The sequence below is a fragment of the Diorhabda carinulata genome, chromosome 4 (assembly GCF_026250575.1).
Source record: "Diorhabda carinulata isolate Delta chromosome 4, icDioCari1.1, whole genome shotgun sequence".
In the NCBI taxonomy this organism is placed as follows: Eukaryota; Metazoa; Arthropoda; class Insecta; order Coleoptera; family Chrysomelidae; genus Diorhabda; species Diorhabda carinulata.
In genome coordinates this window covers 25,448,716-25,461,366 of record NC_079463.1, presented here as the reverse complement: position 1 = coordinate 25,461,366, position 12,651 = coordinate 25,448,716, and the positions used below count along the sequence as shown (strand labels likewise).

Sequence of the window (12,651 nt, the reverse complement as noted above, 5' to 3'; positions counted from 1 at the left end):
TTTACTAGTTAATTCTCCAGCGATAATGGTTAACATTTTAAAATTTGTCGTTACAATTGCTCAGCTAGTGATAAATTTAAAACCGAATATTTTAAAAATAGCCGCCGTGGGGTAAGCAAATAGCTGTGTCGTAAGCTACTGTGTGATTTTTGAAGTTATTTGATAGATTCTAGAACTTATTATTTCCAGTTTTATTAGTAAAAGCAAAAATCAAGTCCAATACACTGGAAACAACTACTAAAATGATTTAATTATCTCACAAAAATATACAGAACATTACATACACTATGGCGATGTATATTCTGTCTGATACCACCGTGGCGCTGTCATTTTAATACGAGAAAACAATACCTCGTGGAAGAGTCCTTAGTCTGTGGTATTTATTTGTTTTGCTTGAAGATAAATATAACCTCAAATTTGCATGTAACAAAACGAGTAATAGCAATTATTTACTGATAAGATGAAAGTAAAAAATATTTTAGTTTTTCTGCCAAACAGTTTAGATACTACAAAAGCTGGTTATTTAAAAGGGCGAAAGAAAATACTGGATAATACTGAAGTTTTCTATATAACAAGCGATAAAGTTTCAAGGAATATCTACCAAAGTTTAGGGTACATAGGAAGCGACGTGGAATTTGAAGCTTTAACAGAAGATGTTGATTTGCACATAAATATTGTTAATAGGAAAATTTTGATAAAACACACCCGTGAAAATGAGCCTCTAACTCGAATAATCTACGATTATAAAAGATTAAGAGACTCCGATATTCTTCATAATAACACCGAAATCTATGGACAACATTTCAAATATTTATGTAGAGATATCAGAAAATGCGTTTATCTAGTGTCAAATAATGGAAGAGATTTTATAACAAAGTTTTTATTGCATATTATATTTATTATCGATATTTGTCTTAATGTCACATCAAAATTGCATAAAATAGTAGAAAAATCTTCGACATTTATGCATTTTGAAGAAAATGTTAGTTTAATGAAATGGTTTTTAGCATCTGCCGTACACAAGAAAAAATTATCACCTAAAATGGGAAACGTTGTCATAATTAAGCTAGTAGACATTATCATTGGTATATTGTTAACGAATTATGTGGTGCAATACGAAAATCAAATATTCATCTTCTTATATAATTCAATTGAGGTATGTAATAACTTGTGATTATGTAATTTACCATTTATTTGCAAATGTAAGTCACTGAAGGTGGAAAATCACTTTTTAAAAAAATTTCTTTGTTACTTTTTATACTTAGAAAATTCTCGATAATAAAATTTAATTTGGTAACAACTAACTAACTTCTGGTTGACATGTATTTAGATTGTATAATTGTATAGTATCCAAATTTTCTTTTATATGGTTTTCTGTACTTTAGTTTTCCTACTTAGTAAACAGACATAATTAGAAGTCAAAATTTTTATTTTTTTGGATATGAATTTTTTTATTTAAAAGTGTGAATAGTCCTATACTAGAATCATAGACCTAATAAAGGTTATGGACTCGCCATCCCTATCTTTTCACACTAGTTTGGAGATGCTAACATTAGAGAGATTCGAGATAATAGGTTTGTTCTTGGTAGCTGCACTGGAGCAACGACCAGTGCAGGCATGAACTGGCCTGAGTGTATAGAATTAGTTTGATATAGTGCAGAATACAATGGAGCATTTGTGATTATTATATTTGAGGTTATTTGATGTGATTCAGGCCTTGTAGTATTAACAATAATGGAAAACAATTTAGTACTTTTTGATATTTTACATTCGCCCTTGACTGAAGATGTAGTACCACCGTTTTCAGATTACACTTATTGCACTGACTGAACCCAGACCCAGTGGAAGCAGTACAGTGAAAACTAGTTCTTTTGCACTGCTACTAAGAACAGCGACACTAGCGCTGGTTCTACTACAAAGAACGCTTTAGTGTACACTGATCTAGTACTGCTAGTGTAGCTACTAAGAATAAACCTCTTATTAAAGGTTATGGAGCAGCCTAAACAATTTTAAATCAATACCAAATGGAGATAAAGATGGAGTTTATTTGTATAGGGAATGTTACGAAATGAAAAACTGCATTTTTAATGAAAATAAGGGGGAAAGAATAACTGTTAATTAGTTGTAATACAACTTTTTTCTATAAAATCTTATTTTTTTTTTGATAAATAAAAGTCTTAAGAAAAAAAATTTCTTGGTTGGGACTGAAATTTTTTAGACAAACCTCGTAGTAGTATCCCGTTTGTTACATGAATTATGTTTTTTTTGGTAAAAATTTGATCTCAATCGAATATGGTTCTCTACTTTTGGGATGAAAACATAATATTTCTTTTATAGGGTATAATTTCGAGTCTTAAAGGATTGTTATTTTATCTGATGGGATCACCGATTGGTTTAAAATTGAATTACGGTTTTAACAACTTCTTGGGTCAATTTTTTTTGTATCACATATCTTTATGGAGAATATTCTTACATGGAACCTCTCCTGTATTAACAAGTTATTTTAAATATCTTATGCTGCCTGGAATATTGGGATTTTCATATCAAATAGCGATGATGTCAGATATTTTGGCTATAGCAACTTTCCATAGTTACTGCATTTATGTTAATGGAGCAAGGTATGTACTATAAAGGATTTTTTATTTGCGGGAAAAACGACAAGATCTGCTGTAAATTGATTATTTGAGATTTTTTTATGTAGAAACAAAACAAGAGGGTAAACCCGAGTAGTTCGAGTGGCGTCTGCCGTGTGGAGATGCCTGTGGATATTGATCGTGTAGGTGGTAGTGTCTTGGTAGCTTATCCCACAGGCCCACCCTTCTCCAAAGAAGTTAGTCCCAATAAATTGACATTCTGGTTATTTGCAGGCGAACTCGTTGCTCATGATTCACGTCTCCCTATCGAGGAGTTCTTGTAAAAACTGCTTCAGGTGGGATTGTGTTGGACAGCTCAGAAGAGTATCGGCTTTCTTCTATACTGTAAGCTATCCAAGTTTCAGGATCGCCTATAAGTCGAATTGTACTCTTCTGTATTGAGTCTAGCATCCTCAGGGTATTTTTGGGTGTCTTATTTCAAATACAACAAATATGGATGAAGAAGCTTAAAGAGGGCTCCAAGTTTTTGTGAAGCTGTCTTAGTTGGCTTTGCTAAGACTTCTATGCTTATTTTGTCTTAGTTTTGGGATAAATCAATTCCTGATTGTTTGGAGGTTTTTATTTTTAAATCCCTCATCAGGAAATAGTTTAATAGACTGATATGGGTGATCGTGGGGGCCGTTCTATATAACCATGTGTTCAATTCGTCTTAAGGGGAACATTATTATGATATGGTCTCTTGTGTGGGGGCGCTTCATTTTGTTGCAGTTAAATATTGGTTTTGTTTGAAAGTTCCAAGGTGATTTAGACCTAAGAATGAACTTGTTGTTTGCTAATATCAGTTCTAGTTCAATTTTAGATTTAATAATTGTTTTTAGATTATTTAATCTGCAATTGAAGTGCTTAACATCCCTTTGGAGGGTACTGATTGGTAGGAAATTCAATCCTTTACGGGGTAGAGTGGATTCTTGCCAATATTCTCAAAATCAGATGTTCATTGGGACATTGTCGTTTTCGATATTGTTATTTTTACTTCCCACAACAGCAATGTATTATGTGGTTTTTTCAGTGGTAAGTACCTAAACTGTAAATTGTTCAATTGTAGTTTTAAGCAAGCTATTTAATCGTATCATTTGAGTTTAGTCCATGGTTTGATATTAAACTCTCATAATCGACTTTTTCCTTATTTTTTTAACAGTTTTGCTTTTTCCTCGTGAAGTTTCACCTAATAAGTAGATGTCAAACTTCTTAGATTTCACGTACACAGACAGTTGACATTAAAATAAGAAGTTGTAAAATAGTTTTTTGATTTTGTGTAAAGTCTATCTAAGTTTGTTTCTACTTGAAGATTGTACGGAAGAGTCCACCACATACCTCATCTTTAGTACCACCAGCGTTTACCCGTGTTTTATTCAGATCGTAAATTTCTCCATTTTCTTTACGAAATTTCTTAACATCGTTTTTTGTATTATTATCTTCGTTAACTACTCTCGAAACTTTATCCACTGTAGGTATCTCATTTTGAAAGAAAAAACCAATTCTTTTGATGATGCTCCTATCAAAATCATCAATTGAATCGTTAATTTTTTGGTTCGACCTCCGAATGATCAGTTTGTACTCTCGAACGATTCGATAGATACTTGGAGAAGATATTCTCGTAATATTCTTCTTGCATATCATTTCTATAAATGCCGTCTCTGTACTACACCTGACCTAGCGGCTTCTTCAGCGATGCGGCGCTGATCCTTCCCATGCTGCTTTTTATTTATGGTTTATTATGGTCGGGCCGCGTTTCACGTGACGATCATTATTTTGGTTTACTATTTTTCTTCGATAGATAAAATTTAGTTTTATATAGGGTGCATTCCACTAAGCGTTCACAGCGCTTAAAATGCTCTTTTGAGCTTTCCATTACGGTCTTTGTGGTCGCGGCGAAAACGTCATTCATGACTAACGTTCACGACTACCATTGACAAGATATGAGGCGTAAAGAAATAGTGGAATTTCGGAATTCAAGCTGATTGAAACGTACCATCAAATATTTACTTTACATACTTCAATGAAAATTAGTTAAACATTCTATTAAAAATTTCAATGACTCACAAATCATAATATAACCTCTTAAAGCTTCGTTAAAATTTATCTCAACGGCGTTGAATCAATGCTCAAAACGCCTCGTAATCCATTCCACTTTAGTTTACGATTATAACGTTCTGGACTAAGTGGAACGGGAAATATCTTGGTAATGAACATAATTGTCGTTAGTGGAAAGCACTCGTAGTAGAAACGGTGTGCAAGTTTTCAGTCACGTGACTAATACGTAAGACTAATATTCCAAAGGTCCGTTTTTACTACATTTACTTCACATAAGCAAACTGATTATTTTTTTTTATTTGCAGTTTCGTTTGGTCACTTTATTGATCGATAGATTTCTTTTGACAGCGAGAAATTTGTTTTATAATATTCCGATATATTCCATATATTTGTGGCTGGTGAATGCATCATCGGTTGCAGGTGAATTATAATAATTGTTAAGTGAACAATTTTTTAATTAGCTATTTTCAGGCAACATCCATATTATATGGAAGGGATTCGACGAAGTTGGGAACGTCATTATAGAAGCAAAACTAAATAAGTTGCCGTTTATATACACAATCAAAAAGTTTACTCCTGATCCCTTAAACAAAACACGCCAACAAAAAAATTTGGGGGATGTATTTCGGAGCATTTTAACGGGGGTTGTATTATAATTGAAAAATATTAAATATATTCCTGTTGTAATAAAAATAGTCCTGATGAAATTTATTAAAAGAAAATTGTCAATCTGTGTTTACTCTGTCAATATTCTAACTGATCATCATGAATATTCATGGTCGAGTTATAACTCTTCAACTTTCTTCTTCGTGTACTACTTTCGAATTATAGCTGGCTTCGATGAATCCCCTGTTACTATATTTCAACCATATTCCCTAAACCTGGCAACACATTTGAAGATCTAATGATGGAAAATCGTGTTTGTGTCTTTTCCCTGGATCTCCGGAAGCTCAGTTGGTTCACTTAGGGAATCAATGATCGAAAAATGGAAATTCGTGTCTTGTGAAGCCTTGTGAACTTGGAAGTTCACCCGGACCATGAGAAATTTGTGTAGATCCCTGTCGAGCTTCGGTGAACATCTGGTGGTTTACCTGGACCAATTTTGGAATCACTGATCTAACGATGGAAAATTGTGTCTTGTGGAGCCTTCATAAACCTCTGGCAGCTCATCTGGACCATTACAAAATTGTGTAGATCCCAGTCTAGACTTGTGATCCTTTGCGGTTTCACTTGGACCACGTTGGGGATCAATGATTTAAGGTTGAAAATGTATGTAGATCCTGGGTAGCCTTCGTGAACTTCTGGTTTCACCTGGATCATTTTTGGAATCATTTATCTAACGATGGAGATTTGTGACCAGTCGAGCTTTCCGTGAACGTTTGGAAGTTCATTTGAACCATGAGAAATGCGTGTAGATTCCTGTTAAATCTTTAGAAATATACCTGGACCATGAGAAATGTGTGTAGATCCCTGTTGAACCTCGGTGAGGCTTTAGGAGTTCACCTGAACCATGAAAAATGCGTGTTGATTCCTGTTGAACCTTTAGAAATATACCTGGACCATGAGAAATGTGTGTAGATCCCTGTTGAACCTCGGCGAGGCTTTAGGAGTTCACCTGAACCATGAGAAATGCGTGTTGATTCCTGTTGAACCTTTAGAAATATACCTGGACCATGAGAAATGTGTGTAGATCCCTGTTGAACCTCGGTGAGGCTTTAGAAGTTCACCTGAACCATGAGAAATGTGTATAGATTCCTGTCGAACTTTTGGAAGTTCATTTGGACCATGAGAAATGTGTGTAGATCCCTGTTGAACGTTTGGAAGTTCACCTGAACCATGAGAAATGTGTGTAGGTCCCTGTTGAACGTTTGGAAGTTCATCTGGACCATGAGAAATGCGTGTAGATTCCTGTTGAACCTTTAGAAATATACCTGGACCATGAGAAAAGTATGTTGATCCCTGTTGAACCTCGGTGAGGCTTTAGGAGTTCACCTGAACCATGAGAAATGCGTGTAGATTCCTGTTGAACCTTTAGAAATATACCTGGACCATGAGAAATGCTGAATCTTTGGAAGATCACCTGGATCAAGTGCCAGAACAAAAAATGTGGAGCACAATATTCTGTACAAAAAAATGTTTCAATTTTTTTCTAACCTCAAAATTTCCATTATAAAATGGGTTTGAACGCTCAAAAATATTAGTTTACTTTCAAAAACGTTTCGTTCTCATAAACCAAATATCCGAATACAATGTCACGACTCGCAATCGAATCTGTGTAACGTGCTTACACAAATAAAACTTAAAATTTTCGAATTAAATTACTATTGGATATTTAAGGACATATTTACGGAAAAACGGGACATTTTGAACTATCTACGCATTTTCAAAATTGTAAAAATAAGGATACATCATCCTGAGAATGTGTTTATATAAATTTGAGATTCTAAGCTTCAAAATGAGTAGCAACCTAACCGAGAACGAAGATAATGTTCATGAAAATATTGATAATAAGACGAACGACAAATCTCTCGTTGGATGTGCTTGTTTATATGGCGAGTGATGAAATATATCCATTGAAAAACTTCAAGTGTTTATGTGGCCATTATACCTCTATATCTCGTCGAAAATTATGCTAGTTTTTCAAGAGTTAGAGCAGTTTCCATGTTCGTCTGGAACGTAAATTGACACCGCGAGAGGATACTCCTGCGTTGAGCGATATTTACTCAGAAATAATGGTTCCAACGAAAAAATGACTAGAGACTTTTTTTGTAGAAAATTTGGCGCTCTACATTTTTTCTTGGAACAATTCCTGTTTTCGAGTTATTCGCGTTTAAAAATTTGAGTTACAAGTTCAGTAACCGAAAACCTCTGGGAATCTATAAAATCAGAAGCGCCCAATTTAATAACGGGTTTAAACCTATTCCAGTGGTAGGAAGGTTGAATAGAAATTAATAATTTCCAATCCCCCAATCAAATAGCCATATACCTCACGATAATTTTGCTGAGGATTAACTAAAAACGAGTGTAATTAAACATCAGAACTGGTATTTGTTTATCGACACAGTAACACAATCAGTTCTTGAGTAGAGTCGGAGTCTTAAAAGCCGCTTTCTACCTCCAAGCGGTTACCGAATGCGTAACAAGTGATTGGGACATTCAGTTACTTCTTGTACGTCGAAGCGAGTGTTCCACATTATAAACAAGAATAAGAAGTGAAAGACCTAGAACCGCGCGAAACGTAACTGTCAATACTCGGCGGGAAATTGTTTTTTTTTTTATTTATAAAATAATGACATCGGAGTGAATGAGTGCCATTGGATTTTTGGATCAAATATTTAACATGCTGCAACCAAGGAACTCTGTGTTGTTTTTGATTCTATTTATTTTAGTGGATTGTTTCAAAGGTAACGTTCTTCAAATAGTCCTGATCGTTTTTTTTATTGTGGTCAATAATGAGCGAGTTGAAAATTCGAAATTTCAGTAACAAACAATTTTCGAATCGAATATTTTTGGTAAACTTTTTATTATCAATATAATGTAGTTAGTGGAGTTTTTCACCTCAGAATTTTTTGAAACAGGACCGATTTACTTGAAATTTGGCGCAAAGTTGGAAAAAATGTCAATAATCATTATGTATATGGCGCCGATTGATATTTCCATCTCGTTGGGGGTTAATACCCCTTCTCGGGGGGGAAAAATTGTTTGTAACCTAACCATAAATAGATAGATAATCAAATTTTGAATAAAAAATATTTGAAAATTTTTTCGAGAAATCAATATTTAAAATTTTGAGTGAAAAAAACTACGTTTTAAAAGTATTTTTCGCGATTAACTCAAAAACTATGCATTTTATTTAAAAAAGTGCGATAAATAAGATTAAAGCTTAAAAAAACCATGAAAATCATTTTTTATGAAGAACAAAAATGTAGCTCTTTTTTTATTTTTGTAACTTTGAAAATAAAGCAGATATTGCCGTTTAAAGTTTCCATTTTAGTGGAAAAATAACCTGTCACGAGCCCTTCAGCCCTTTCCCTGCAAAAAATAAATCAAGAATGAATCAAATTCTAAATAAAAAATATTTGAGGAATTTTTTCCAAAATAAATAGTTTTTTTATTTATTCACGATTGAAAATTTGAGATTTTGAGTGAAAAAACGTTTTCAAAGTTTTTTTCGCGATTAACTCAAAAACTACGCATTTTATTAAAAAAAAATGATAAACAAAATTATAGCTTATAAAAAAAAACAAATTTTTTAGAATATGTTCTATACGTCCAATACAAATCAATATATATTTAGTGGAAGTGACTTATTTAGGGGTGAATACTCGATTCGATAGACTCAACTTCAAATAACGGAAAAGAAGTTAATTTTACGCCCATAACGCTTATAAAGTTTTTTGTAGTAATCGAAAAGACCTTTAAAATGAGTATTTATAAAAGTAAATTGAACCAAAATTGATAAAGCTAAACCAAAAATAAATTGGTCGCTGTACAGCTATACCATTTCCATCAGAAGTAAAATTAAACATAGACCTTAGTTTTATTTTAGTGTTATTCATACGATCCGGTTTAGAATACGTATTTTTCGAAAAATGTACGATAAAAGTAGAAAACGTCTTTTCCATTTTTCAAAAAAGTTGCAATAATTGCATAATAACTCTGAAAGTAAGGAACATACCTAAAAAATTATACAAAACAAAAATATAGCTCTTTTTCCAACGAATATTTTGGTTTTTTTCTATTTCTGTAACTTTGAAAATAAAGGAGATACTTTAGTGGAAAAATAACTTGTCACGAGCGCACGAGCCCTTCAACCCTTTCCCTGTTTTCATTGGCTAGGCGTTGAAAAGCAAGGGTCGAACATGAAAATTGACCATTTAACAGTGCGAATATAAACTCGAATGCAAGCGTTTGTGTTTATAAATCACACTTCGTAATCTATTTAAAGGTCAATGTATAAACACAAACGCCCGCGTTCGCGTTCCAACGCCTAACCAACCTGAAGTCGAACGTAACGTTAAAGAGAGCGTCAGCACGAGCGCGAACGTCAGGACTTATAAATCTACCTTAATTTATGTTCAACGCGCTCGCGAGCGAGCTTTAATGAACGCGAATTTAAAGGCTTATAACTCAGAACCGAGGAGTCCTATGAGGATTTTTTCTTTTACAATATTATTTTACAATAAATCCCCGTCAGATTACAATTTATTCAGATCCATAGCGAAATAATTATGTGGGACAACATCCCAAAGAATAGTTTTACCAAGTACTCAAACAGCTTCCTAAACGTTGAGTTAAAATCATAGAATACGATGGGCTACACTTCAAATATTGAGGCTTTGAGACACCCACAATAAAATTCCTATAAATCATGTTCAAATTCTTGAAATAACTTTTTATAAGTACGATTATGTCGTATATAATTGGAAAATAATTTGATATTGAATGAAATCACTCGTTCGTACAATATTTTATCACTTCGAACAAATGGCAACTTTCACTTTTGAGTAATAATCGAATTCAAGGATACATTACATCGCAAATGTGAAAAGTAAGAGATTTAAGTCGTGATTAACTTATAAAATATTTGTATTCCATCAGTTTAACACGTTGACTGCCAACTACAAAATAACTCATAATTCACCTCCCCCGAAGAGTTTTTTCCCATAATTCAACTATGAAATAAATTTTTTTTTTTAAATCCTACATTTTCTATACCTTTCAGTGATAATTTTCTATTTAAATTATCATTTTTAATGATTTAATCCGATGGAATTGTGGAAATTGCCTTGGCCGTTAACGTGTTAATGAAATAAGAAAAGAAAATTAAACGAATGAAAGATTTAAATATTTATTTATATATATAACTATTTCAACTTACATCCCTTGGAGTTATATAAGATTTATTTCTACTTCGCATAGAATTTATGGCTTGGAATTTTATTAATTCAATTAGATATACTTTTCGAAAAGAAATTATGGACGGATTTGATCGTTTCGCAGTCTATTCTGAACCAAGCAAAAAACGGAATTTTTGAAAACATCCTGAGCAAAGAACAAAATAATGAATGGGCAATGTACTTGATTTTTTGACACGCTATAATGAACACGATGATGATTTTCTTTCTCAGATAGTCTCTGGGATGTAGCTTGGGGATTCTTACCACACCCCAAGAATTGAATCTCGATTAATAGAAAGGAGGCACATATCATTTCCAACGAAACTTAAGCCTAAGAAAATCTTAACACGTCGAAAATTCACGTTCACCATTTTTTGGAACTGAAAAGACATTTTACCGATTGATTTATAACCACGAGATTAAACAATCAATGCATATGTTTACTGCGAGTATTACTGACAAAAATTGTGTTTTTCTCCTACAAGAATTTACTTGGGACATGTTTGATCATCCTCCGTACAGTCCGGACCTCGCCCTTAGCAAATTTCATATTTTCTCACACCTAAAATAGTCAACAACTACGTTGTTGAGCTGGTTAAAAGTTCTATCAAGCAAGTGAATAAAAATTTGTGTCACGCCATGACAAATAAGATTTTGGAAGTTATATCGAAAATTAGTTGTAAATTTTTGTACAATAAATATTTTACTCAATTTCTTATACCTTTTGATTTGTTTATGTTTCTAAATGTTTTTGATTTTAGGTCTCTTCTGTTTCAAAATTAGTTTTTTTTGATAATTTTTGAAAGAAACATAAATTTTGACCTTTCGACTCTTCTTTAAGTCTTTATCAAAATATTTTGATTAGTTATTTTGAACATTTTTAAAAGAAACATATATTTTAACGTTTCGACTTTTCTTTAAGTCTTTATCAAAATATTTTGATCAGTTTTTTTTGATAATTTTTAGAAAAAACATAAATTTTGACCTTTCGACTTTTCTTTCAGTCTTTATCAAAATGTTTTGATTAGTTATTTTGATAATTTTTAAAAGAAACATAAATTTTGACGTTTCCACTTTTCTTTCAGTCTTTATCAAAATGTTTTGATTAGTTATTTTGATAATTTTTAAAAGAAACATAAATTTTGACGTTTCGACTTTTCTTTAACTTTATCAAAATATTTTGATCAGTTTTTTTTGATAATTTTTAGAAAAAACATAAATTTTGATGTTTCCACTTTTCTTAAAATATTTTGATTAGTTATTTTGATAATTTTTAAAAGAAATATAAAGAAATAAATTTGAGTATTTTAATGAAGACTTAAAGAAAAGTTGAAACGTCGAAATTTATGTTTCTTTTAAAAATTATCAAAAACTAACTAATTTTAAGACAGAAGAGACCTAAAATCAAGAACATTTAGATGCATTAATATTTTCCTTGTATATGTATACTTTTTGCTTAATAACCAATCGGAACTAACTCGTAGTTTTTAGTAAGGAAAAAAAATGCAACGAAAACTACGCTAATTGAAAATTATTTTCACATAACTTTCTTGGTATACCCGTCGTCTTATATTTACTAAACGAAAATAGACACTTTCTTTCTGTGAATGTCTAAGATGAGAGATCTCTATCTAATAAACTTTCACTCCGTACCTTTTCTAAATCATGATTTTGCCTTGTCCGTTTTAAAAACATTTCACATTGTATACGAAGACAACGAATTCGGAATTTCAATAATGAACAGTTGTCTCGGTCAAATTGCTAGGCTTATACACTGTGACCCTAATTTGATCATTTTGAATACACACATAAAATCGCCGGACTACTTCAACTGATCAGATAAGAAGCTTGTTTTGTATCAAATAAATTTCTGATATCGTAATTCACGCTTAATTTGAAAGCCATGAATGTATTAGATCGTAATATCGTCTAACCAATAAAGTAGGTAGAGCTGAAGTGAAATCGGTCAATATTATATTGAAACGATACTTTATAATGTCATACGAATAGGCAATTTCTTCAAATAATATTTTCAGTTCCCTACCTATATGCCTCGAAGTATT

General features: G+C 32.4%; 2 protein-coding genes across 4 annotated transcripts in view; both read left to right on the top strand.

The window, feature by feature from the left end:
• The first annotated feature begins 11 nt into the window (after positions 1-11).
• On the top strand, positions 12-5,417 carry LOC130892521 (phosphatidylinositol N-acetylglucosaminyltransferase subunit Q). 3 transcript variants are annotated; one of them, XM_057797970.1, is made up of 6 exons: positions 12-111; positions 1,008-1,156; positions 2,338-2,618; positions 3,473-3,665; positions 4,994-5,108; positions 5,160-5,417. In XM_057797970.1, exons 2-6 carry the CDS (start codon positions 1,043-1,045, stop codon positions 5,342-5,344), a joined length of 888 nt encoding a protein of 295 aa, XP_057653953.1. In that variant the 5' UTR covers positions 12-111; positions 1,008-1,042; the 3' UTR covers positions 5,345-5,417. The 3 variants fall into 3 exon arrangements, with proteins under 3 accessions (XP_057653953.1, XP_057653951.1, XP_057653952.1); XM_057797968.1 differs by lacking the exon at positions 12-111 and having other exon boundaries at positions 334-1,156; XM_057797969.1 differs by lacking the exon at positions 12-111 and having other exon boundaries at positions 401-1,156; positions 4,994-5,104.
• A 2,328-nt stretch (positions 5,418-7,745) lies between these two features.
• Positions 7,746-12,651, top strand: part of LOC130892520 (mucin-2) — a 54,521-nt gene continuing 49,615 nt past the window's right edge. Inside the window, exon 1 of the mRNA XM_057797967.1 lies at positions 7,746-8,092. Within this exon, the coding sequence (XP_057653950.1) occupies positions 7,993-8,092 (100 nt within the window). The 5' untranslated portion in view covers positions 7,746-7,992. The remainder of the gene's footprint in view (positions 8,093-12,651) is intronic.